This window comes from Lampetra planeri, chromosome 35 (genome assembly GCF_965212315.1).
Source record: "Lampetra planeri chromosome 35, kcLamPlan1.2.h2, whole genome shotgun sequence".
NCBI lineage: Eukaryota > Metazoa > Chordata > Hyperoartia > Petromyzontiformes > Petromyzontidae > Lampetra > Lampetra planeri.
In genome coordinates, this window is record NC_136141.1 from 10,935,554 (window position 1) to 10,961,996 (window position 26,443).

The window sequence follows — 26,443 nt, forward strand, 5'->3', positions numbered from 1 at the left end:
ATTATGGGGGTGGCAAAGACGCGCAGTAGTTAGCGCACTGCACTATGAACCTGGCGACCAGAGTTTGATTCCCAGGCACACATGACATCAGTAGCGGGTGATATCTGAACAGATGGTCCCACTCCTTTCGCAACCCACTGACCAGCGGAGTAAAGTTTTGTCAAATCGCCATGATTGAGCCAGCGTGGAGAGGCCATCACCCAGCAGTGGATTGACCAAAGGCTGCACTTGTATCCGAGGCCAGAAAAAAATCTATTTAATTTGGAGTTTTAACGTTTAGATATATTTCGTATATGTTGCACTATTTCTACTACGTTCTTGCCTGTTATGTGTCCATCAATGGTCGTTCACAAGGGCCATCATAACTGCAAATCACCCGTAGTGAGGGAATCTCTTTCGTTGTTTGACGGTATTCACCATGCTGGTGTCTCTGTTGTTCCATTCTGGCCTCCTCTCTCTGACCATACTTCACCACGCTGGTCTCCCTCTCTCTCTGTGACCATACTTCACCATGCTGGTCTCCCTCTCTCTCTGTGACCATACTTCACCATTCTGGTCTCCTCTCTCTCTCTGTGACCATACTTCACCACGCTGGTTTCCCTCTCTGTGACCATACTTCACCATTCTGGTCTCCCTCTCTGTGACCATACTTCACCATGCTGGTCTCCCTCTCTCTCTGCGACCATACTGATCTCCCTCTCTGTGACCATACTTCACCATTCTGGTCTCCCTCTCTGTGACCATACTTCACCATTCTGGTCTCCCTCTCTGTGACCATACTTCACCATTCTAGTCTCCCTCTCTGTGACCATAACTTCACCATTCTAGTCTCCCTCTCTGTGACCATAACTTCCCCATGCTGGTCTCCCTCTCTGTGACCATAACTTCACCATGCTGGCCTCCCTCTCTCTCTCTCTGTGACCATACTTCACCATTCTGGTCTCCCTCTCTCTCTCTGCGACCATACTTCACCATGCTGGTCTCCCTCTCTCTGATCATACTTCACCATTCTGGTCTCCCTCTATCTCTGTGACCATACTTCACTATGCTGGTCTCCCTCTCTCTTTGACCATACTTCACCACGCTGGTCTCCTCTCTCACTGACCATACTTCACCACGCTGGTCTCTCTCTGTGACCACACTTCTCCACGCTGGTCTCCTCTATCTCTGACCACACTTCACCACGCTGGTCTCTCTCTGTGACCATACTTCTCCACGCTGGTCTCTCTCTGTGACCGCACTTCTCCACGCTGGTGTCCGTGCCCGACGTACGCGCCACGTGTTTCCGGGGACGCACGGAGCCCGCACCGCATGGGCAGAAGTGGCCGCGCGCTCGCGCGTCTAAATTCCGTAGCGCGCATAGGCGTGGGGCAGCTGCCACGCGCTCTCCCATTGGTCGGAATTTAATTGACCTCGGCCAATCGGATCGCCGTGCTCGCGCGTACGAATTGCTAAATCTGAACCCCCACCCCGTATTCGGAGGGGTGCAGGAGGCGCTTGCCAGGGCAGAGGTTTTTTTTTCCTCCACGAGGGCGCCACGTGCTCCTCGCGTCCACCGCCAGCCAAGGCATCCACCCTCAGCGGGCCCCGCGTCCTCGTCACAGGTGAGGCCCATCGTCATCGCCGCCGCCGCCGCCTTTGCGCGACACTATCGGTGGTTGAGGTTGTGAATGATTAGCGACATCGCAAATACGGAGAATCAATCGGCGGTGTTGGAATGTTACTGCAAGCGGCCACGGTGGAGGTGGTTGGTGGAGGTGGTTGGTGGTTGGTGGAGGTGGCTGAGCGCAGTCGCGGTGGGCTACGAACCCGGCGACCCGAGTTCGATTCACGGTCAACACCGGTGGTGACGATTATCTCTGAACCAGTCCCGGGCCTCCCCCTCGGTCGACTAAAGTGAGTACCTGGCGCGGCGGTGTGTAGTAAACACCGCCATTTGGGAGACAAAGGCGGCCGCGCGTGGTGCTGGCCACCCACCCCCCTCGTGTGCCGTTGCCGGCCTTCATAGGTGCTGCTCGTATAACAGCACTTGCCCCTACAGTCTGTTAAGGCTTCACGGGGGATCTTGGTTATAGATTATCACAGAAAACGTCTCGCAACGAGCTTGTGCGGTTCACGTGATCGTCGATTTGCATTGGCGACTGTTACAGGCGTCCCGTTTAATCGCTAGACTTGGAGATTGTCAATGCGGTAGTTTAATGTCTCTAAGTATTTGAAGCGGTGTACTGTGTGTGTGTATATATATACACAGTGTATAAATGATGTCACGACGCCGCTACTGCTGCGCTTGCAGTGGGGAGCGGTAGTGGAGCGCTTAGCGCTGTGCTGCGCTACGAACCCGGCGGCGCTCCGAGTTCGATTCACGACAAGCGGCGGTGGCGATTATCTGAATCGGTCTCGTGACTCTCCTAGGTCGACTCGGTCTCAAATGGGTACCTGGTGTGATGTTTAAACGCTGGGGAGACGAAGGCGGCCGGGCGTGGTGTTGGTCAACTACCCCCTCGTGTGTTGTTCCAGCCTGTATAGGTGCTCGCTAACAGCACTTACCCCAACACAAACAAATTACTTGTTAATAACGTCATGTGGCTTTAAAATAAAACAATATATAATAGGCGATGTTTCCGTCAATGGTACTTTATAAACATTGCATGGAAGAGCCATTGTCCGAAACGTCTATTCCAATTGGCCAAACTTTCAGGCCATACACCTTTATTGTTGCCCAGTGTTTGATTCTACACTTTACGGCAACGATACAGGAGGTGTTTCGATGTTCAAACGCCCATTAGACACATTGCTAGGAATGATTATATATGTGTATGTTGAACTTCTTTCGCACCGTACATAGCCAACCGTTCTAATCAAAGGTGCGGGGCAAGGCTAACAAACTAAACACAAACCAGTTATACAGATTTAAAAGTGCATAGCTCCAATGCTCTTCCTAATATCAAGTCTAAATTAACCACACATTTTTGTGGTAAAACATGCAAACAAAGAAATATGCTTTGACCATGTGTAAAGCCTTTTATTTTTTTCATCATTTTGATACCGGAAAACAGGGTCCCCACAGTTAAAACTGCTCAACTGGAGCTATTCATGTGTTGGTATTTACATTGCCTCTGTGCTGTTCGCGGAATTGGCGTTGTTATCGTGTCTACCACCGGTATAGAGACCAGGCGATAGAGGAGGCTGTCTGTGGTGTATGCCGATCAATATCAAAGACAATGCATACATTATAAAGCTATGTTTATGTGCATGCTTTACCGTGTGTGTGGTTATTACAGACTCGATGTTTTGCAATTGGTGTCTCTTTGGTGTTTGAACATCTTTACACCTTCCCGTATTATTGCCGGAAAGGGTGAAGTTTATGATATTGTTTACATCTCTCACACTGCCAGTACTGTGCAGTTGTCCTTCTCAGTGGTGCCTCATTAGTCTTCATCGTCTTGATGACAAATCCACACGGTCTTAGTCTCATTATTTAATCGAAAATAATCGACTAGTCAACACAATTCCACGTGTTTGCGAATCATTAGTCGAAGCTTCGCAGCAGCAGAATCGAATTGACCAGAATTGACGAACAGGGGTGCAGACAAGGAAATCAAATCTCAATATTTATTTAGACTGGGACCATCCGACGACCTCTGAAGCTTTTTCACAGCTTTCCCGTAGGGGCGGGTCAGTAAGTTGCATCAACAACAAATACAATTAAACGATACTCGGGTAAGATAGAGAAGTTAAGCAAGTCACGAACAAATAAATATAAATATAGCAAGGAAGTACAAATTGTACTCGTACATACATTCATGCAGATTTGTCAACACCAAATGCAGGCTTGGGAAAGGCAGTAAAACAACAACAACAAGCCAAGACAACACAGTCCCTCGCTTACACTGCACTTTAAACTTTAACTATCGATACATGGGTAAGGTGCAGAGTTACAAATCACAGTGGCAAATGTGGCTGTATTTTGCACCCATCTTTTGTTTAAGGAAGATTTGCAGTTTAAGGGGGGGCAATAAGGTTTGTCCAAAACGTTGGTGCTGCAATGGCAAAAGATTGTTGTCCAGGGATAGTTAAAAGGCAATTGGATGGACGTCTTAGGTTTCTTGGGTTTGAAAAAGGGGTAATGAAGTAAGTATAGCGCAGATTTGCCAAAAATGAATCATGGATGAACAGGAACCAATGTCGATTTATTCTTGCATCAAGTGACGTGAGATTGTAATTTAAGTAGAGGTGACAATGGTGGGTTCTGTATGGTACATCAAAGTGTAAATCAAAGAGCAGAATGATGAAGCGGTTTAGTCTATGTAGTATTAAATTAGTCACTGATCAGTAAGCAACGTCACAGGAGTCAAAAAGTGGTAGAATGATAGTTTCAGCAATTATCAGGTGCAATCGAAAGGGAAAACAGTGTTCCTGCATACAAGTTATCTTTTACGGTTAGATTTTCTTTTAAGATGTGATCAATATGGGGTTGGAATGTAAGTTTTTTAATTGATCGGTAAATCCAGGTATTTGAAGCACTGATTGTTCACTGGTTTGGTTTATGATATCTGTAATAGGTGAAGGGGATGAAACCGGATTTTGAATAAAAGAGCATAATTTATGTTTTTTGGGGGATTTATGTTAAAATTTAGTGATGGAAATGGACTTTGGATGAAGTCAAAATCACGTTGGAGATTTTATTCGACTTTGTTGGGAAACTTTCCCCACATGAGTGGCATCATTAACACAAGAACAACTGTCATTCGCCACTAAGTGGCGGTGACGTCACCATGGCGCTTGTGCCAGGCCATGTGCACGTTAAGGCCACGTGAAGTGTCTAACGCCCGCTGGCAGGAAGTCACTGGGCAAACCCAGGTGCCATGGGTCAACTGACTTCATAATGATAATAAAAATGATCACCATTAACAACACAGACACAGACGAACAAACCCACAAAGACAACAGCCACCATTTACTACACAAAAACGGACACAAAGAGACATCGGAGTAACACTATTAAATACAGAAACATTGAAACAAGCATAGATATCCAAATAAAACCATGAAATAGACGATTACAGGGCCATCCAAACAATTACCAATTCAACAACAACAGCTGCCATTCCCCATTTATAGCCGGTGACATGCCCCCGGGAGTGAGTGATTAAACCCGAGACTCACCGTCTGTGGTTCTAATTGAATCAAGACGAGGCCAGGGGAACAGGCGATGATCAAGGGGAGAGCGACACACGATTGTGGAATTCCACATTTCCATGATGGTATCAAGTTCGTCCATAGTGGAATGTCAATTGAGAAAGCAATGCACACACATCAGTCATGATCAATCCACTGTTGAATGAACGGTTCACAACGATATATTTTTTATTGGGTTTGCTGAGAAGCTATAGGAAGCTCAAAAGTGTGTGGTACCATAGAGAGAAAGGCGCTACGGTGGCGAGATGTTATGTTAGGGTCGCTGGCCCCCGAGATCTCTCCCTGGGGAGTGGTGACTGCCGGGATACCGTTATTACCCGACCCCTCACTGCTAGGCGAACCGCCGCTGGGTTCATCACCCATGGGGCTGGGGCCGTCGCTCGATGATTCCCCTCCACCTCGGGTTCGCGTGAGAGGCATGACTAGTTGCCGAGTTGTATTACTTCCCCTTCAAACAAACGTGATACCTCCCTTTTTTACACCGTTACGTACAGCTCTCGCACGCTGCGAGTGTGCGCCCACCTACAGCCCCGTGCAGCACTCGCCTCCACGTCGAATATCCCCTTTACAATTGCGCACCTGTATCATACACGTAGTGAACGTACGCACACACACACAGCTCCGCGTAGCACCCGCTTCCACGTCGAATAACCACGTTACAATTGCGCACCTGTGGAACGCGGATCACACACGTGAGCGTACGCACGCACACACAGCTCCGCGTGGCCCTCGCCTCCACGTCGAATAACCACGTTACAATTGCGCACCTGTGGAACGCGGATCATACACGTGGTGAGCGTACGCACGCACACACAGCTCCGCGCACGTTCTCACTTTCGCATCGAGATCACACGAGGCCACGATCAGCTATTAACGATTTATTATCGGCTGCCTGCGAATTGTTGTTAAATCAGTGTGAATCGACAAAGCTGGCCTACTCTGATGCCCCTGAGTCTATTCCCAATTTATCTGCTTACGATATGCTTTTACCTCCTTACTCATGGTTTGAAGCACTCGGTGTTCCGTTGGTTTTCCTCGCTGCTCACCGCGACACATCGCACGGACTCTCGGATGGCCGAGCTGGGAGCCGCCTCGAACGCTGGCTTCTTCGAGTGAGCGCGAGTTCACCTCTCTGTATCCTCTTTTTATACCCAAAACTACAAAGAGATCCTGACTCGGACGCCGTCCTAGCCAATCGGGTCGTGGCGTTCCCCATCTTCATCTTTTAATTGCCCTAACAATGGGCGCATATGCGCCCGAGCCGCCTTTTGTTATGCCAATTATGCGGTGGCGTCCATAACAAAGGCTCGCCGTGAAAAGTTGTGCCCGAGGCCTCCGCGTGCCTCTGCCACTAACTAATCGTAACTCCCATCTGCCTTGTCGATCCGTGGGGGGTGGGGGTGCGCGTCCTCACCGCGGTGGCTGGGCGGCCCCGTCGTGACCATGCAACTTTGCACTCGAGCCACGATGCCGCGGTGCGCGTTAGCGTCGGAGGAGACCGTCCAATTCCCTGGCTGCAGGAAACCGTTAAGATTATCCCTATGAGGGCTTTTCGGGTAAAAACCTGTCAGCCAGGAGGTCTCCCCTCGCGCTCTATGTGTTGGGGGAGATGCGTGAGTATGTGTGTTTAGGTGGGGGGTGGTGAGGGGGAAGCAGCGTCGGCCTCGCTGCTCGGGATGGCGGGATCGTAGGTGGAGGCATCCGCCGATCGACTCCGTGGCGGTGGCATCACAGTTAACTATCTCGCCTGGTAAATTTCGATTTAAAGCTTTCGTGACTGTAGGGATTCATCTTCTTGGTTCTTTCGGTAAAGTCACGTAGAAGAGAAATAATAAAATAATAAAAATAAAACATAATAAAATAATTCTCACGAAGTTTCGGCCACAACGCAAGCAGCCGTCCTCAGGTGAAGAATAGGTCTGTTGGGAAGACAGCGTCTGAATGAAACACCCCAGGCTTGGAGCGTATATTTAAGCTGGGTTGGAGGAGGAAGAGCGCCTTGACTCTATACCATAGAGCCCAATGCATCTCCGACCAGGAACACATTGCCAGTGAACTCAAACACGTACGCCAAGCTCTTAAGGCTAATGGTTACTCCGACTACACAATCCGCAAAGCCATCACTCCAACCATCAAGAAGGATCCTGTTGAGGAGCCTTTCAAAACCATCACCTTACCCTACATTGCTGGGGTCACAAAAAAGATCTCCAAAATCCTGATTAAACACAAGATCCAGGTCCGATTCAACACAGTACATAAAATCCGTGATCTGGTCCCGTCTGTAAAAGATGTGGTTCCAGACATACAGTACCCTGGCGTCTACAAACTAAGTTGCCTCTGTGGTAGCAGTTACATTGGAGAAACCAAACGACATGTCTCGGACCGCATCCGTGAACATAAAGCAGACCTGAACCATGGCAGATCACTGTTACAATTCAGTGGGCTCACATGACATTGACTTCTCAAAGACAGAGGTTCTCTGCAAGCCATCTGGCTACCATGAGAGATTCGTTCATGAGGCGATCCACATATACAAACACAGAGACAATTTCAACCGAGAAGATGGATTCTGGCTCAGCAATCATTGGAAGGACGTAACAAACCATTTTGGATCTTAAATGATTGTGTTCACGTTTACGGTGACTTTCAGACCGCAGTCCACTCACTGGCATTGACTATATATCTTGTATTCTCCGCAGGGAATGGATTCTTTGCTCCGCTGCAAGTCTCCTATCACCACTCTCCCATTGACATATTTCGTTGCTTCCTCTTAGTATCTTTCACGCGACGGTCAATGGTATAGTGTATAGCAGATTGTATAATAATAAATAGTATAAAATTGTAATATTTAATACAATTTATAAGGTAATATATAGTATCGTAATTGTATAGTGAATATACAGCAGTGTGATATACAGTAGGGTGGGTAGAATAATACATAGTGTAATATTACAATGTATAGTCGAAGGTATAGGGTGGTGTATAGTAATACAGTATGTAATTTAATGTTGGGTTTGTCTATGGCAGTATATAGTACGGGGTAGACCCGTGTGATGTAAGAGAAAAAAGTTTAGCTGGAAGCATATTGTATTTTTTGCGACGTAGAATTGTAATGTATTACTTACTGTTAGTAGCTCAGCTTATTGGAGAGTATATTTAGTATACTGATGATACTATTTAGTTTATACTTTAGTTTTTTACGTGGTGGTTTAGTTACTGCAGCTACATACTATTAACATTCCTTCCCTTTATTAATGCTACCCCTATCCCCTCCCTTTGATGCTGCTAATCATATTATGCACGGGCATAATATGACTTTGAAACCCCCCGCCCACCTCCTACGCATTTCACAAGTAGTTCTAATCCCATATCTGCATTTCCCATAAATATGCTAAATTCCTCTTGATATGCAAATTCTTTTGTCAGGGCGCTCTTCCCCCTCCAACCCAGCTTAAATATACGCTCCAAGCCTGGGGTGTTTCATTCAGACGCTGTCTTCCCGACAGACCTATTCTTCACCTGAGGACGGTTGCTTGCGTTGTGGCCGAAACGTCGTGAGAATTATTTTATTATGGCTATTTATTATTTCCCTTCTACGTGACTTTACCGAAAGAACCAAGAAGATACCTCGCCTAATATTCATGAGGTCGTGGGTTCGATCCCGACCCTAACACCTGTATATTTAAAGTTTGCCTGTTCTCCCCATGGTTGCATGCATGTTTCTCCGGGTCCTCTGGTTTTTCACTCCACATTTAGAATCAACGTGCGTTTAGAGTATTTAGCTGCTATAAATTTCCACGTGATACAACACTTTGTTGAGCTATTATTTGTGACCAGGTCGCTTCTGAAAAAGAGCTATATAGCTCAGTGGGCCTTACCTGGTTAGGTGAAAATAGTTTAGAGAGAGGTTGAAAGCGCTGATGTGACGGGTTTCCCCCCAGGTCTTGCACCAGGGCGGTAGAGCGGAGCCGCGGCGTGACCACGAGCAGGAGGAGGAAGAGAGATCATGGCAGAGAATGTGCAGCGGCGCCTGGAGGAGCGAATCCCAGAGCTGGAGCAGCTGGAGCGAGTGGGGCTCTTCTCCAGCGGCGAGATTAAGTGGGGGGCTCCACACAGCATGACACAGATTCACACAGCATCACACAGCTTCGCACAGCATTACACAGCATTACACAGCATTACACAGCTACTCACAGCTCGACACAGCTCGACACAGCTCCACGCAGGTACACACAGATTCACACCATCACACAGCTACACACAGCTACACACAGCTACAGACAGCTACACACACCATCACACAGCGTCGAGTGCTACCGCTGACTCCTTGCGTGTGCCCCGTTGCCAGGTGCATCTTGAAGAAGGTGACGGCGCACGAGTACCGCCTGGAGCGCCGGGCGATCAGCAAGGACGACTTCCTGAGCTACGTGCAGGTGGGGAGAGTGGAAGGTGGCCAGGGGGACACGGCCAGGGGGCTCGGCCACCTGGAGCGCGGCTCCGCATCACCTCCGCCATCGCCGCCACGCCGAGACGGTGGTCACACTGAGATGGCTCAGACTTCGGTCTGGCTCAAGTGAGCCGGCTCTTGAGTGTGGTCCCCAGCTATGCTCAGGATGTACGTGAGCTGATCCTGAGCTGAGCCAGAGCCGAGCTAATGCTGAACCGCTCACTCTCTCGTGGTCTTTGGAAGCATCCTATAAAATGATCATATTTGTTTTATTTTACCAGGTAAGGCTCACTGAGCTATATGGCTCTTTTTCAGAAACAACCTGGCCACAAATGAAAGCTCAAAGAATTGGCTTATGTGGAAAGTTATAGCAGCCGAATACTCTAAATGCATGTTTCTAAATGTAGAGGTAAATCTGGAGGACCCAGAGAAAAATCCACGCGACCATGGGGAGAGACATGCAAACTGCAAATATACAATTTTTAAAAGTCAGGATGGAATCCACAACCTCCTGTGTATCAGGCGAGGTAGTTAACATCTCGCCACCGTCCGAGCGACCTGAGCCTGAGTTTTAGAGGCTGAGACGCAGCCCTGAGACTGCTCAGACTGCTGGTTGGAGTCGACTCCGGCGATGGATTAACTCCGGCGTTGCACCTCGTTTGGGGTTGATTGCCTGAACATTCTGGTTTCTCACTCAGCCACAGATGGCTGCGGGGCTGCGCTTCATTGTGGGCAGTGCAGAAATAGACGTTTTTGTATTGCACTAAGATGCTCGCACATCTTAATCTCGCCGCCTTCACCAACCCATACTTACCGTCTTCTATCCAGTGCTGCCGTTTTTTTTTTTTCAAACAGCGCCTGTGCACTAAAATGTCATGGCGGAAAACAACTTTACAAGTGTCTTCTCTCTCCTTGTCGTGTTTTTCAGTACGAGATGAACCTCCTGGAGCTCATCAGTAAGCGGCGGAAGGTGCGTGGACATCTGGCTCATCTGTCACGACGATTTTCTCTGGGTTTTGGGGGTTCATTTCAGAGTGTTTATCGGTTTTGGTAACCAACGTAGCCAGCCGGGCCTCTGTGGAGGACTCAGTCAGTCAGCATTCGTTGTGGTACTATTTTGGCCATCATCTCTGAACGCCGTTTCACTCCCACAAGCACGTTAACGTTTCATCAGCAGCAGCTGTGGTCAATCCACTACTGGATGAAGTCCTCCGTCGGGACCATCATCTCTTGTAGCCGTCACGCGTCCTGCACCCAACAGAAGGACTCGTTCGTTTATTCTCTGGACGAGTTTGTTTGACGTGTGGCGACCTCAACGTTTTACTCGTGGCCATCGTCTCGTGGTGACGTGGCCCTCCCTGCCCCTTCCTGCCCCCCCCCCCCACGCAGCGCACGGGCTACAGGTTCAAGAAAGAAGAGATCGAGGTTGCGAGCATCCGTCGCATTAACAAGCTGCTGACGCGCGCCACCAACAAGTGGAAGGTGGGCGCCCTCCCCTTGCACGTCCCATCACTTGACGCGCATCACCATTCTTCCCGCGGTCGGGGCCGGGCACCCAACGAGTGGCTCGGCTCGTGTATTTGCCCGGTTCGCACGGGGGGGCCCACTCTTTATTTGCCATCTCTTGCTGCTGTCTTGCAGGAGGACGTGCAGATGTGGCTGACGCAAATCGACTTCTGCAAGCAGTGGGTGAGTGGCGCAGAGTTCCGAGAAGCGCGGCCACTGGGGCGGTTGTCGTGACGCGTGCTGTAAGGACGACTGTGATACTGGGTCTGAACAATGCACCGGAGTTAGCCGCGTCGCAGTGTCGTGCCTATAAATACGCAGTGTCGCCCGTATCTGACAATCGTCGTGTGTTTTGAATTCAATTTCTAGTCGACCTTCTGCCGTAACCTGTTGCCCAACAGCCCCTGTGTCCTTACCGATTGCCCTCTAACAATGTGCAAGTTAACGAGACCATGGCATCGGTCTGCGTGACTGTGCAGTTCGTTATGCAAGGTCGCACTTGGCGGGAGGCGGCCTAGAGGGGGGTTTGAGCCCTCGGTTGCGCGCGACGGTGCATTGACGAATGTGACGCCATTCCCCCACTCGCAGAAATGCCGCCAGCAGCTGGGCAGGACTTTCACTACGATGCTCGCGATCCATCCCAGCAAGCCTGGTGCGCCCCTCCCCGTGCTCCACCACCGCCCCTCCCTGTGCTCCACCACCGCCCCTCCCCGTGCTCCACCACCCCCCTTCCCCCGTGCTCCACCACCCCCCCTCCCCCGTGCTCCACCACCGCCCCTCCCCCGTGCTCCACCACCACCCCTCCCCCATGCTCCACCACCCCCCCTCCCCCATGCTCCACCACCCCCCCTCCCCGTGCTCTACCACCGCCCCTCCCCGTGCTCCACCACCCCCCCTCCCCGTGCTCCACCACCTCCCCTCCCCGTGCTCCACCACCTCCCTTCCCCGTGCTCCACCACCTCCCCTCCCCGTGCTCCACCACCTCCCCTCCCCGTGCTCCACCACCTCCCCTTCCCGTGCTCCACCACCTCCCCTCCCCGTGCTCCACCACCTCCCCTCCCCGTGCTCCACCACCTCCCCTCCCCGTGCTCCACCACCGCCCCTCCCCGTGCTCCACCATCCCCCCTCCCCGTGCTCCACCACCCCCCCTCCCCGTGCTCCACCACCGCCCCTCCCCGTGCTCCACCACCCCCCCTCCCCATGCTCCACCACCGCCCCTCCCCGTGCTCCACCACCCCCCCTCCCCGTGCTCCACCACCGCCCCTCCCCGTGCTCCACCACCCCCCCTCCCCGTGCTCCACCACCCCCCCTCCCCGTGCTCCACCACCCCCCCTCCCCGTGCTCCACCACCGCCCCTCCCCGTGCTCCACCACCGCCCCTCCCCGTGCTCCACCACCCCCCCTCCCCGTGCTCCACCACCCCCCCTCCCCGTGCTCCACCACCCCCCCTCCCCGTGCTCCACCACCCCCCCTCCCCGTGCTCCACCACCCCCCCCTCCCCGTGCTCCACCACCCCCCCTCCCCGTGCTCCACCACCCCCCCTCCCCGTGCTCCACCACCCCCCCTCCCCGTGCTCCACCACCCCCCCTCCCCGTGCTCCACCACCCCCCCTCCCCGTGCTCCACCACCGCCCCTCCCCGTGCTCCACCACCCCCCCTCCCCGTGCTCCACCACCCCCCCTCCCCGTGCTCCACCACCCCCCCCTCCCCGTGCTCCACCACCCCCCCCTCCCCGTGCTCCACCACCGCCCCTCCCCGTGCTCCACCCACCCTTCCTTGTACTCCACCACCGCCCCTCCCTTGCACTCTTATCACCACCACTCCTTCCCCACCCCCGTGCTCCACCACAACCGCTGCCCCTGCCTACCTCTGACCCTTGTCTCCCTCACTGCGCCCGTAGCGCTGTGGATTCTGGCAGCCAAGTGGGAGATGGAAGACAACAAGTCCTCAGAGCGAGCGCGGAGACTCCTGCTGCGAGCGATTCGTTTCAACCCGGAGAGCACCAAGCTCTACCAGGAGGTGACTTTTGTGTTCGTTTATGGCGCTGCAGCACCGCGGTTCGAACGCCGCGGTTTCGGCTCGATCCATCGCCGCTCCTCCGTGACGAGACGGCACGAGCAGTGAGCAGCACTCTCGAAGAGCAGGAAGCTGTTATCGCAGAACTACTTCCAAGATCCCTGGGAACCCAGTGAATGCGCGGGTGGGTAATTGTTATCAATAAATGAGGCACTGCAAGGTCTGACCGTGTACGTCCAGTGCTTGCTGAGCTGCATTGGCTTCCAGGTGCTGAACTACTGCATAAGGTTGTGCTCATTACACACAGAAAGAGCTTGCCACAAATAAACCACGATACCTCGCTCAGCTCGTCAAGGAGCATAAACTATCACGCAAACTCTGGTCATCCTCGCAGCGGCTTTTGGCGAGCCGTCGAACAAAGACGGTCACCACATTGCGTGCTTTCAGATGCGCTTCTGCGGCCGTCTGGAACCCTCTTTTTTCGGATATTACGAAGCCACTGGAGCTATACACTCTTAAATCATCTAGATTGAAAACTTATTTATTTTGAACTGCTTTTCATGTTTAGTTTGTTCTTCACCTGCACCTCCGATTAGCACGGTTGGCTACGTATGGTGTGAAAGAAGTTAAATAACATATTTCCATTATTTCCCCACCCCTCCCGTCTGCAGTATTTCCGCATGGAGCTGATGCACGCGGAGAGGCTGCGGAACGTACAGAAGGTGCTGCAGCTCGCAAAGATAGAAACGGTAAGCGTTGGCACGGGAGCTTACCCAGTCATTACGCACCATCACCATGATCGTCATCATCCTGGTACCAGCCCAATTGTCACCCATTTCCATCATGTTTGTCGTCGTAGTTGTCGTCCGATCATTCCGCGCCACCATCGGGGCTCTCATTTGATTGTCCCGCACTGTCGTTGCCATCGCCGCCACTGCGTTCATCGCGTTTGGGGGGTGCATGCAAGTGAGCGATCGTGGGCTCTGTGTGTGCGCGACGCCGTTCCGCAGACCAAGGAGGACTTCCCGGACAACGTTCTCAGCGGGGAGATCGCGCAACGCGTCTACCAGAACGCCTCCAGGACGATCTCAGGTGTGTGCGCGCGCGGCACGGCTCGCTACCAACGACGGCCGCTTTTGTCGTCGTCGTTGCACCACAAACCCGGACGGGCGTGACGGTGTGCCGGTGGTGTACAATGCACATGCGTGACGGTATCGGGTGTGCCAAGCGCAGGGGCACTGTGGTGCCACTGAGCCTGTCGAGACGTTTATAAGGAATTCATCTTTAATCTAACAAATGTCAAATGTAAAAATAAATTAAATCGGAAAAATGTGCTTGGCCGTGCCGAGTCCCGGTGATCTGATTACAGCAGCGTGTACGGCATACACTATAACCCTGTAATACGGCCGTATTTAAAGGATTGCAGTGAATGATGCGCTAATTTAATTACACTAGCCATTACAGTTGTGTGTTCCTCACCGGTGATGGCTACACACGTGCCCTATAATGCAGCACTGTAGAGACAGCGAGGGTTGGTGGATCGTAGGACAAATGTCACAAAACTCCCTTCCCGTGGGCATTGATGAGGAGCTCGTACCCTGGGCAGTGCTTGGGATGGAGCGCTGCCCCCTTCCACGCTAGGGGTTTTTATGCAGACGCTCCGGTCTCGTCCCGCATGCAAGCGCTCATTCATTGACCAATAACACCTCCATGTGTAGGGCACCGCAGAGCTTAGTGGGGGAATTTGACGCCGGCTGACCGTAAGGCTGCTGCCTTCCCGCTCATCTGTGGTTCCCTGCACCTCTGCGTCGTCCTCTCTACGAGAGTTGGCGAATACTGTGCAACGCCACATTCCAAATTTACATTATTTTATTATTATTATTACTCCCAACGCTGCTGTCCACTACTGTATGGAGCAGAGGTCACTTAAATGGATCTCAGAGGTAGCTCCGTGCTACCCACTTCTGTGGGCTGTGCTGTGCCAACACGAAGGGTCCGCACCGCTCTGCGAGATGCGTTGTGGATTCCTCGTGACGACGTGTGCCAGTAGCAGTCAGGGTGACCCTGGTTGGACGGTGTGCATTTAAAACCCGGCGTCGCCGCTCCGCTCTGTGTCCACCAGGTGTGAAGTTCCACATCACGCTCCTATCCATCGCCAAGTCTTTTGACTTCACGAAGGAGCTCCAGAAGGAGATCTGGGAGACGTGAGTTCCCGAGTTTCTCCCCTGTGCTCTCTGCCTGCATTTGTGATTCTTTACGATGCTTAAAACATACCTCGGTGCTCAAAATCGAGGGTGGGGTGGGGTTAGGGGTCACGGCAACGCTTGTAAAGACATCCAACGTAAATAATACAAATACAATTTCAGTACTAAATTGTTGTCGGCCTTTGTCCTTGGTGCTGTGCCTTGAGTTAGCGATGCTTTGTGATACCGCACAGACCAGGACAGTCTTCCCCTCCATTGGCATTGGGCATCCGTGATTCATCGATTGACATCCACTCCAGTGCTGCCAACATGAGCCCTCAAGTTTCGCGCATTGTTTTGTTTCCAGATTGTTGCAAATTTAAATGCAATGTTTAGGCCGATGGACCAAACGGGGCTGTGCTAAATGAGACGATGGAGGAACAATACAAACGAGAAATGAAAATTAGTAAAAAATGATTTAACCGTAACCATGCATGGCGCGTCGTAGCTCGCACGTGGCACACCGGTTGGCGCGCAACGCCACGAACATTCCCGGCCGCAGCTCATGCCGGTGGCAAGCGTTGCCTGAACCGGCCCCGACCCCCCACCATCACCAACCCGCACCGACCAACGCTTGTGAAGTGTACGGTCAAACTACCCCTGGAACTTTCCCACACGGCGCGGGGGAGGTCTTTATCCGGCCATGGATTGGCAAAGAGCCGATTCAGAATCGAATCGACAGATGCACAGACAAGGACATCGAATCAGAATATTTATACTCCAGGAGGAATCCTATGAGCTATAAAGCTCTTTTTTTTACAGATGTCCAGTAGGGGCACTGGGTCAGAACGTTACAACAACAAACAATACAAAACACGATAGTATATGAAAGGTAAACAAATCACTTAAAATTATCAGGTAAAGCCCACTAAGCTATTAGCTTCTTTTCAGAAGTGACCTGGCCACAAATGAAACCTCAACAAAAGTGGCTTGTCATGTGGAAATTTATAGCAGTAAAATAATCTAAATAATCTTAACCAGTAGTTCTTAACCTTTACTGCAGCCTGCACCCCTTTGGTTCTCAATCGTAAAAAATGTAAATGTTAATCAATACAGAGGTTTGATGAAACAAAGTAAAAATACTTAGGTTCCCGTGATTAATTAGTTTTTTAGATTTACCTTCTAAAAAAATCTGGCAATGTCTTGCACCCCCAGGGGGTGTGTGATGCACCCCAGGTTAAGAGCCACTGCTCTCGGTTGGCTCAAGTGAAGCCCGCAGCCACGAGGGGCGCTACATTCACCGCAACGGCCAAAAAAACCCACCCGCCGTGACCCCGAGCCGTTTACCCCGAGTTGAATCGGCAGCCAGTGAAACGCGACGAGCCGACTGCGTTGACGCGCCGAGCGGCGGAGTGGCCCGCGGGAGCTCACGGCCGTGTCCGCGTGGCAGCCTGAAGAGCCGGCACCCCGACGACCACCGTACGTGGGACGTGGTGGCGCGCCGCCAGCTGAGGGCCCAGGACGACACGGCCGCCTCCGCCGACACGTCGGCCGCGGGGCCTGACGGCGACGCCGGAGGATCGGGCACGACAGCCTGGACGGGCGCCGTGGCGCGCTGCGTCGCCGTCTACGAGGAGGCTGTTGCCGCTCTGCCCACAGGTCAGGAGTCGCCGTGCCAGCGACGCGAGTTCACGTGCGTAGCGTGACGTGGCCCGGCGGGATGGCGTTGGCCGATTGTTGCAGAGGTTCGCGGTTTGGACTCGAGCAGGCTTCCCTAGTTAATACCATAATGATGTCCCGTTTGCTTCGCGGTAGATGTTAACGATGTAATTCGAAGAAGAGTTAGGCCTCTCTGTTGCCAGTGCCACAGTCCAGATTTATTACATTGCAAATCACCTGATTGGTAATCACATAGCAACTGTCATCCTCAAATGCAACAAGTTGGCAAGACCATTGGAAAAGAGTCTTGAGTCTTTGTGCGGCTTTCATGCGTAAACCAGCGTAACTTACTCCATCTAAACGTGTGGGGAACCAGTCGTATTGTAGCTGGAGTGGAGATGACTTAAGTGACAATTCCCGCGGTGGCGGCGGTGGTGGTGGTGGTGTTGTGCGGCTGGTGAGAGTCCGCACTTCCACTACACGGAGGGGTAACGCAGTGTAACCACTGGCGGCCTGAACCCTGACTCGAGCCCTGGATCTCGGTGGTGCCGGCCGTGCGCCCGGACCGCCGAGCCATTGGCCACCTCCGGTGTTTGACCCGGAGCCCTTGCTGACCCGGTAATGTCTGCTGTGACCCACAGAAGCCATGTGGAGCTGCTTCATCAACTTCTGCCTGCGAAGGATGTCCAAGAGTTCCAAAGCAAACCTATTGGCCAAGGTGCCCACAGCAAATGCCCACTCAGCACTGCCCATCCAGTACTGCCCACCCAGCACTGCCCACCCAGCACTGCCCACCCAGCACTGCCCACCCAGCACTACCCACCCAGCACTACCCACCCAAAACTGCCCACCCAGCACTACCCACCCAGCACTCCCCACCCAGCACTGCCCACTCAGCACTACCCACCCAAAACTACCCACCCAGCACTGCCCACCCAGCACTACCCACCCAGCACTGCCCACCCAGCACTGCCCACCCAGCACTGCCCACTCAGCACTGCCCACCCAGCACTGCCCACTCAGCACTACCCACCCAAAACTACCCACCCAGCACTGCCCACCCAGCACTGCCCACTCAGCACTGCCCACCCAAAACTACCCACCCAGCACTGTTTCACTCTCTCAGTATGATGCAGTGTTGGTCGAGGCGTCTGTTGAAGCCGACCGATTCTTTCTCTGCAGCGGAAGGCACAGACCCTGGTACTGTTTGACCGGGCTCACCAGGCCAGCTTGCTGTCGGAGAAGCTCTACAAGAGATGGGTGAGGATTTTATGTCAATTTCCAGGATCATGACATCCCACATTCCTCAGTCTGTGTCTGTCCATCTACTGTCGCAGGGAGTCATTATAACTCTCGTGATGATTATAATTGCATAAAGTTGTGATCTTATTAGGGACTTATTTTATCGAAAACTGGGCATACTTGGACCTAAATTTGGCAATGAAGAACTAGTACTAAATAGATAAGCCTTTTCGGCCAAGGCGATGACATCATCACATGCCACAAGCGCTCCCCAATGGCGCTGCTACGCATGGCGCTGTCTCGTGCACCATGTGACATCGTTGTGGCTCAGAAGGTGACCCCGCAAATCAATTACAATCGGATGGGGGGAACCGCGCACTGTGGCGTGTGTCACGCCCTCGTGTCGGCGTTTTCCCCGCTTCCCCCAACGCAGCTTACAGTGCTCGTTTGACCCTCGCCGCATTCGCCGCTGCTGCCGCGACCACTCAATTTCCCGTTGAAGGCTCAGATACTGCTGGGCGAGCACCAGGAGAAGGAGGCGGGCAAGGTGACACAGCTGATGTGCGAGCGCTACCCGCTCTCGCGCGACGCCTGGCTCTGCCACCTGCGGCTTCGCGTCGGGGAGTCGAGCGCCGACGCACCGCGCCTCTTCCAGGAGGCCACCGAGCGCATCCCTGACAAGGTGTGAGGCTCCGCGAGCTCTTGGTCTGAGCGGGCGCAGCTCAAGAGGCGCGCCTGCCGTTGTGCCGCTATGGCCGTACGTCACGGGTTGTCCAACCGAGGGGTTAGGGCAGGGACAGGGAGTCACCCGGCTTGTGGACTTCATTACCCACGGCCCGCAGGCACGAGGCCTACCGTTTATAAACGAACCGCATGTAATATTCCCATCAACAGAGGAAGGCAGTGCAGACAATATCCATAGTTGCACTCTACGAAGCTTCGACATCTAAGCTCTTTCCTACCTTCACCAGCCTGCACTGACTAGCCTAGTGAATTGTGGTCAAATAACAGCCACGGCCAGCATGACATGGGGAGGCCCTTTGCTGTTTATTGAGTGAATTGACAAAAGGGCTGCACGTGTGTTTATTGTTCATGGGCATCTGCGTGTCTCTCCAAACAAACGCAGAAACTCCTGCCGGTGATCATCCTTTGGCTGAAATGGAGCAACGCCAATCGGCCCGAGGCGGAGACTGAGGCCCTGTACCAGGTACCGCAATTACAACCACAGCGCAAATGAACGTCTTGTGTAACCGAGCAGCCATTCGTACATGAGATTCGGTCGGTGGCCCTCGTGAGCCGTTTGGTGGCAGTGGCCCCCCGTGTCATTCATGAGTGGAGGGTTAAGATAAATTTTGCCCAGCGGTGGACTCATCTCATCTCTTCAATGCTGTGGTGTTTTATGTCTGGTGTGACTGGCAATTGCAATGTGAATGCAGAATTAGGTGGGGACCATAAGAGAAGGTCTTGCGTCGGAAACATTCCGGCTTTCACACAGAGCAGCTATTTGGCTGCATGGCGTCAGATATGTAATGAGATCACAAAGATCCATAAGCCGACATTGGCCGTTCCTCAGCAGGATTTGCATGTTTAATTGTTTGCCAGAACGTGTGTTATGTTTTAATTTTGTGTTCCCTTCCGGCGGCACTATTTCACGGCCGTTTTGGTTATTATTTTCAGAAACTAGCTTTGAGCTCAGCACGGAAAGTGTCGATATCGGTCAAGAGGAGGTTCCTCAACTGGGCCTACAAGCATGGAGGATACAAGAAAGCCCAGAGCGTCTTCCAGAGGTTCGTGCACCATCGCTTTTCAGTGACTTCAAAAGAGATGTCTTGGCCATTTGCGCTTGCTGGCTGCTAGATTATTAACCACTAATATCAAGTGTAACACCATCTGTAGATGATAAGAAACTCATCTTTAAACAGTCTTCCCAATACAGGACTACAGAGCTTGCGGAATTATAGGCACCGGTTCTGATTTCCTACAACTCTGAATTCTTCTCTGTCCCAGAGAGTGAACGATAACTGTGCGTTACACGTCCTGAATGATTATTATTATTCCACTCTAGGTAATTTCTACACAGCAAGAAGCGCAATTGTGACCAATGGCTTGCTCCTCCCATCATGCCCTGCATGTTTGAATGACATCACCCGTACAGGGCACGTACCATACACACAGCCTCGTTTTAGAACCTAACAATCAAAGCGTGTCTCACGACAGATGGTGTAATGACTGTCACTTATTCAACCATCTAATTTTCTTTTAAACCGTTACCGTTTTTAAACTCATTTAGTTTTCAGACAGTGATCTGCGTTACCAGCCCAGGTGGCACTGGTTATTGTGTGCGGCCTGGCAAAGGAGATTCATAGTTAAAACCACAGTCGGGAATCTAATCGCCCAAATCACTCCTCAAAAGTTGATATCTGAGAGATGATTTCTGGGAAGTCAATGGTGAAGGAATTGGCTCCCGCCGTGGAAATGTGGAATATCTATTACAGCCTCAGATTCGCCGACAGAGATGAGCGTTGCTCGTCTCAGCAGGTAGACACGGCGACCAAAATTAAACGGCTCCAACATTACGTGCATGGTGAAGGAGGACCGCTCGTTCTGTTACAAACATTCTCATCAAATTAAAATTGGCTGTCGTGTACATTCGGAGCCACTTGTGTATTTTACGTAGTCACGGAATCCCGGCTGGAGCAGTATGACACGTTTCCCTCGGTCCTAAGTGAGCGGTGGTGTGCGGAGTTAGCGGTGGAAATTCAACATTCCGATGGCAAGAGCCAGCCAGCACATGTATTCATTCATACGACAACCATTGACTTACAAAGTGGTGCACCTATAAAGTGGTGCTCATTGTATCAATCCCAGAGGGATGATGAGGCAATGAGAGTATGTCAATGGCACGCATTGTGATTAGCATCAAATGAACTACGCTTGCTTTGTTCTGGCCAGTGTGGTGTTGCATGCGTCGCCGATTGCTTATCGTTTGTTGTTTTAGTTTCCAGGAATGCAGGCCCCACTCGGTGGAGTTTTTCCAGCGGATGATCGCAATCGAGAAGGAACAGGTGAACCCCCCCCCCACACCCCCTTCACTCTGCCACCACTAAACTCATCGCAACGTCTTTCAGCATCGCCGTTAAAATGTCTGAATTACAGGGGGGAAGGGTCAAGCTCGGAACGAGCCAATCCTGCTCCAGGGATTCACAAGTCGGTGTCGCAGTTCAATTCAAGAATCTATTCTCATCTGTATTTTACCATCTCATTTATTTCCCATTTTATCCTTGGCTCGTTTGTGTGATGGCACCGGCTGTACTTGCCTCTGTGTGACATTATCATACCACGTGAATGAATCCCGACTCACTGATCCTCACGTGCGCGATTCGACGCGCGTCTCGCGATTCGATGTGTCTTCTTAAGAACTGCTTTTTTTGTTTAATTCGTTGTCCTTCCCCCTGCACCTCCGATTAGCACAGTTGGCTACGTACAGTGCGAAAGAAGTTCCACATACATACGAGCATTAGCGAACAATTTTAATTGACGAATGCGATGCGTCGTTACGCGCCGAGTGACCGCTGCCTGCTGCTGTTGCCATGCGGGACGCAGGCCGCCGGTGGGCACATGGAGAAGCTTCGCGAGTTCTACGAGCGCGCGCTGCGCGAGTTCGGTGCCACGGAGCCTGGTGAGTCGCGTCGCGAGTGCGCCGCTCACCGGCACGCACGCGTGGCCCGCACACGTGGCCCGCAAGCTGGCCTTCAGGGGCTGGTGGAGTCTTCGCTGATGGGAACACCTTGCCAGTGCCTAGATTATTACACTAACAAATTTTTTTTTGTTCCTGGGTAGTCAGTGTTATTTCCTAATTGCTTCTGCCTCAAAAGTACAGAAAATGGCTTATTCCCCACAAACTTTGCTTTTGTGACCAGGACAGTGATATTTTGAAATTGACCTATTTTTCAGAACATTCCAGATAGATTCAGTGCTGAGTAAACTTGGAATAACTTCTAGAACATTCTAGAACTTTCCAGTCATATAAATAGTAGTATAAATACAGGGGCCTTAAGCCCATCAGTTCAGTTTAGTTCCAGCTGCCTAAATAAATATCTGCATTTTTCTGAGATGGCATCAAGAGGCTGCAAGCATCTGGCAGACGCATTTTGCTTTGTCTGCGGCCAATTTATCAAGACAAGAGCGAAAAAGTGCTCTGTGGAAGCATCTGGTAAGATGTGTGAGGCCTACAAGGAATATTTCAGTATGCCTGTCGGGGATCAAGACAAACCCTGGGCACCTCATTTCACCTGCGAGCAATGCAAAAAACTGTGGAAGGTAAGATGGACAATTTTTGCTCGGAATTTTATGTTATAAAATCTTTGACAATGTTCAATGTTATTGAAAAAATATATCATATATGAAAAATGTTGCAAGAATTTCTTACACAGTCCTGGGTGAAATAAATGTATTTTTATAGGATGGTACAGAGGAAAAGAGAGCCATGAAGTTCCCTATCCCAAGAGTTTGGTGGGAGAGAGCAGTCGTCTTTAGCAGAGAGCAGCAAGTCAGAGAGTGAGGAAGACGTTGATCTAGATCTTGGTCTCACCAAGTCCAATTGCAAGCTTTTGATGTCTCGGCTCAAGCAGTGGAACTTGTTGGATGAAAGTGTGCAAGTCGCAGATCAGAGGAAGCGTCACCAACCTTTTTGCAGCTTCTTCTATCTACGTGACTTTACTGAAAGACCCAAAGAGTATAAGCTTCTTCACCCGTCAAGATGGGCTCTGCTTCTGCCACAATGTGACCAGTCTATTCGAGGCAATCGGAATGGCCTGTAACCAGAATGAGTGGCGCCTCTTCATTGACAGCTCATCCAGGAGCCTCAAAGCCGTGCTGCTCCCTTATGGTAACAAGTATCCGTCTCTTCCCCTGGCTCACTCGGTGCACCTCAAAGAGGATTACAACAGCATCAAGACCTTGCTGGATGCCTTGAAGTATGATGAGTACGGCTAGGAGGTCATCAGAGACTTCAAAATGGTGGCCTTCCTGATGGGTCTCCAAGGCGGTTTCACCAAGTTTCCTTGCTATCTTTCCCTTTGGGACAGCAAGGTGCACTACCACAGGCGGGACTGGCCACAGCAGACAGTTCTCTGTGGGGAGGAACAACGTCAAGTGGGAGCCACTGGTGGACCCCCAGAAGATGCTGAAGCCACCTCTGCACATCAAATTGGGCCTTATGCAACAATTTGTCAGAGATAATGAGTCGGCAGCCTTCAAGTACCTTCAAGACTTCTCCCCTAAGCTGTCTGAGGCAAAGGTCAAAACCGGTGTATTTATCGAACCACAGATCAAGAAGATCCTGGAGTGCAATGAATTTCCCAAGAAGCTCCACTATTAAGGAGAAAGCGGCTTGGAACAGCTTTGTTGCAGTGGTTCGTGGCTTCCTGGGCAGCCACAAGGTCGAAAACTATGTGGAGCTCGTTGAGACTCTGGTGAAGAACTACGGCACAATGGGCTGTAAGTCCATATCCTTGATGCTCATCTTGATAAATTCAAGGAGAACATGGGAGCGTACTCGGAGGAAAAAGGCGAGCGCTTCCACCAGGATATACTGGCCTTTGAACGCTGCTACCAAGAACAGTTTCACGAGAACATGATGGGAGACTAAATTTGGGGGCTGATTCGTGAAAGTGATTTGCAGTATAATCGTAAATATCGATAAACTACTCCTAAATCTTTTGTAGTCATTTTTGTATTACTTTAGTATAAATACATGTTAATTTTGATTCATGTTTTTTCTGACTTTATGTGAACGGAAATACACATTCGCCTGTTTTCTCATTGAAAATAAGTACATTTAAAAATATCACTGTCCTGGTCACAAAAACAAAGTTTGTGGGGAATAATAGCCATTTTCTATACGTAGGCATAAGCAATTGCGAAATAACACTGAATACCCAGGAACAAAAATTGTGTTACATAGTGTTATTATTCTGCTTGTTTTACCCAGAAAAATCCTGACTGAGTCTGTTTCAGGCTTTTTTCAGGAGGGTCCCATCAAGTTTCCGCAGCAGTAGGGAGGGGGGGGGAGTGTTGTTGCTACGTATGATCCCTATTGAGTAATTTGTAGGTAATCTTTCAGCATGGGGATGTTTTCCAATTAAAGTTTCATCGTTATTTTTTTAGGACGAAATCCATGCAAACTGGGGGGAGAACTTTAAACTGCATGCAGAAATGTCGGTAAAAAACCCCCAGGGTCTTTTTACTGTTAGGCATGAGTGTTGCCACTACTCAACGCTGTACTCTACAGAAGAGCCTTTACATTGTATATATTTATAGTTAACAAGGCGGTGTTAACAATGGTGGAAAGGCATTTTCCGCTTTAGCGTTAACGTCTCTGCAAAGTGTTGTTCGTGATCTCAACTCTGATCGGTCACGATGTCGTATGTGCCCCCCTCGTTCCCCTGCTGGGTCGCGTCCGCTTCGTCCGCCGCCCCAGACCTGTGGCTGGCCTACATACTGGAGGAGCGACGTCACCCCAAGGGGCGGCCTGAGACCTGCGGCAAAATCCACTGGCGCGCCGTGCGGACCCTCGCGGCCGAGCACGTGGACTTATTCATCTCGCGCTTTGCGCTCATGCAGGCTGGGCAGCTTCAGTAGCGCCCGCAATGCCAGGCGCCCGCGACTCCACCCTGCCCCCTGTGTTTCCCCCCCCCCGCCCCCCCCGTTACAGGCGAGTCCACAACCGAGCGGTGCAACGAGTCGCTCGCGCGTGGACTCGTGCGACGTCCACACGTGGACAGCCAATTTAAGTTACATGGTTTCAAGAGTGGTTGGGTTGCGCAATCGATTGCTCGGGTGTGGACGCGGCTTTACAGGAAAGGCGCGGTCCAAAAAGGGTCCCAGAGGGAAGTGGACATCGTTTAGTTTGCGGCAGTGCCGATCCTCGCGTGTTGCGTTTACTTCGGTTTTGCCGCGCAGTTCCACACTGCCACGATTACTGTCAACTCTGTGTCGAGGCGCGTGGCACAAGCCAAGGTGCGTGTCTTGTACTCACGGGGTTAGTGTGGCCCCTGCAGCCACTGGAGTGAGGAGCATTCATGCGGACTTTGTGCGACGTCTGCCCGCACCTGAAGTCGTTCTGCATCACTGACTGCTGCATCCTCAATCTTCTCAAGCTTAACCCCAACTCGACCATTTTAGCGTCGCTCAATAACAGCCAGGCCACACCGAGGGTGGATAAAATCTGAGTCGAGTAGAATTAAAATACTTGCATACAACGTTCATTGCTCGACAACGATCCTTAAGCCGTTAAGCTCATGGTACACCAATAGGATTGTGCGCACGAGTATCAATAATTTACAATGTATACAAAGCGTCTTGAAATTTTAAGGGTAATCGAGTCCTGAGCCCAGATTGTGACAATTGATCAGGTCAGGGTAATGGGATTAAATTGCAGAATGCAAAAAATTCAGAATATACAAACCGCCAAACTTGCCTGCTGCTGCCAACATGATGGCAAGTGCCGTTTATTTGCGACTGCATGTTTGTGTCTTGCAGGGTGACATTTGGCAGGGGCTGCTGCTATCATCGAGTTTTGAACTTGAATGACAAAACTAATCTCCACGGTGGCTAGGAGATGTTAACTTCGTCACCTGGTATACAGGAGGTTGTGGGTTCAGTACCAACCCTGATGCCTGCTGTATATGTGGTTCATAATCAACGTTTTTGGGTTTAGATCGCGTTATTTATAAATGTGTCGTAACCCTCCACCACCCGACACGGCCAATCAGTAAAAAAGTGTCACGTTGACAAAAGACAAATAGTTCACTGCTTTAGCCCACCGGTGTGTTGAAGCGTGAAACCACAACATTTACAATTTGATAATTGGTTCTTTACCCTTCTATCTGGCAACAAAACTGACACCTTTTTACAAGGAGTCATGTTTGCATAGACCGCAATACCTGCAGTCATAAATACAAACAAAAGACATAACTCCGAAAATGTGCACTGTCCTTGAAGTTGATTGGTCCACACCCGAGACAGCTTTCCTTAGAGCCTAGTCTCACATGGGTTGGACCAGAAGACGCCAAAAGTGCGCCTTTTGGCGTCTTCTGGTCCAACCCATGTGAGACTAGGCTCTAAGGAAAGCTGTCTCGGGTGTGGACCAATCAACTTCAAGGACAGTGCACATTATCGGAGTTATGTCTT

General features: G+C 51.1%; 1 protein-coding gene across 2 annotated transcripts; it reads left to right on the forward strand.

Annotated features, from left to right (window-relative positions):
* The first annotated feature begins 1,464 nt into the window (after positions 1-1,464).
* On the forward strand, positions 1,465-26,242 carry UTP6 (UTP6 small subunit processome component). 2 transcript variants are annotated; one of them, XM_078611208.1, is made up of 20 exons: positions 1,465-1,604; positions 9,141-9,297; positions 9,548-9,632; positions 10,575-10,616; positions 11,036-11,128; positions 11,288-11,335; positions 11,741-11,804; positions 13,051-13,169; positions 13,838-13,915; positions 14,177-14,258; positions 15,289-15,370; positions 16,800-17,008; positions 17,650-17,726; positions 18,191-18,268; positions 18,753-18,932; positions 19,377-19,457; positions 19,928-20,037; positions 21,249-21,315; positions 21,854-21,929; positions 24,732-26,241. In XM_078611208.1, exons 2-20 carry the CDS (start codon positions 9,206-9,208, stop codon positions 24,890-24,892), a joined length of 1,824 nt encoding a protein of 607 aa, XP_078467334.1. In that variant the 5' UTR covers positions 1,465-1,604; positions 9,141-9,205; the 3' UTR covers positions 24,893-26,241. The 2 variants fall into 2 exon arrangements, with proteins under 2 accessions (XP_078467334.1, XP_078467335.1); XM_078611209.1 differs by lacking the exon at positions 1,465-1,604 and adding an exon at positions 1,771-1,896 and having other exon boundaries at positions 24,732-26,242.
* Positions 26,243-26,443: the final 201 nt, after the last annotated feature.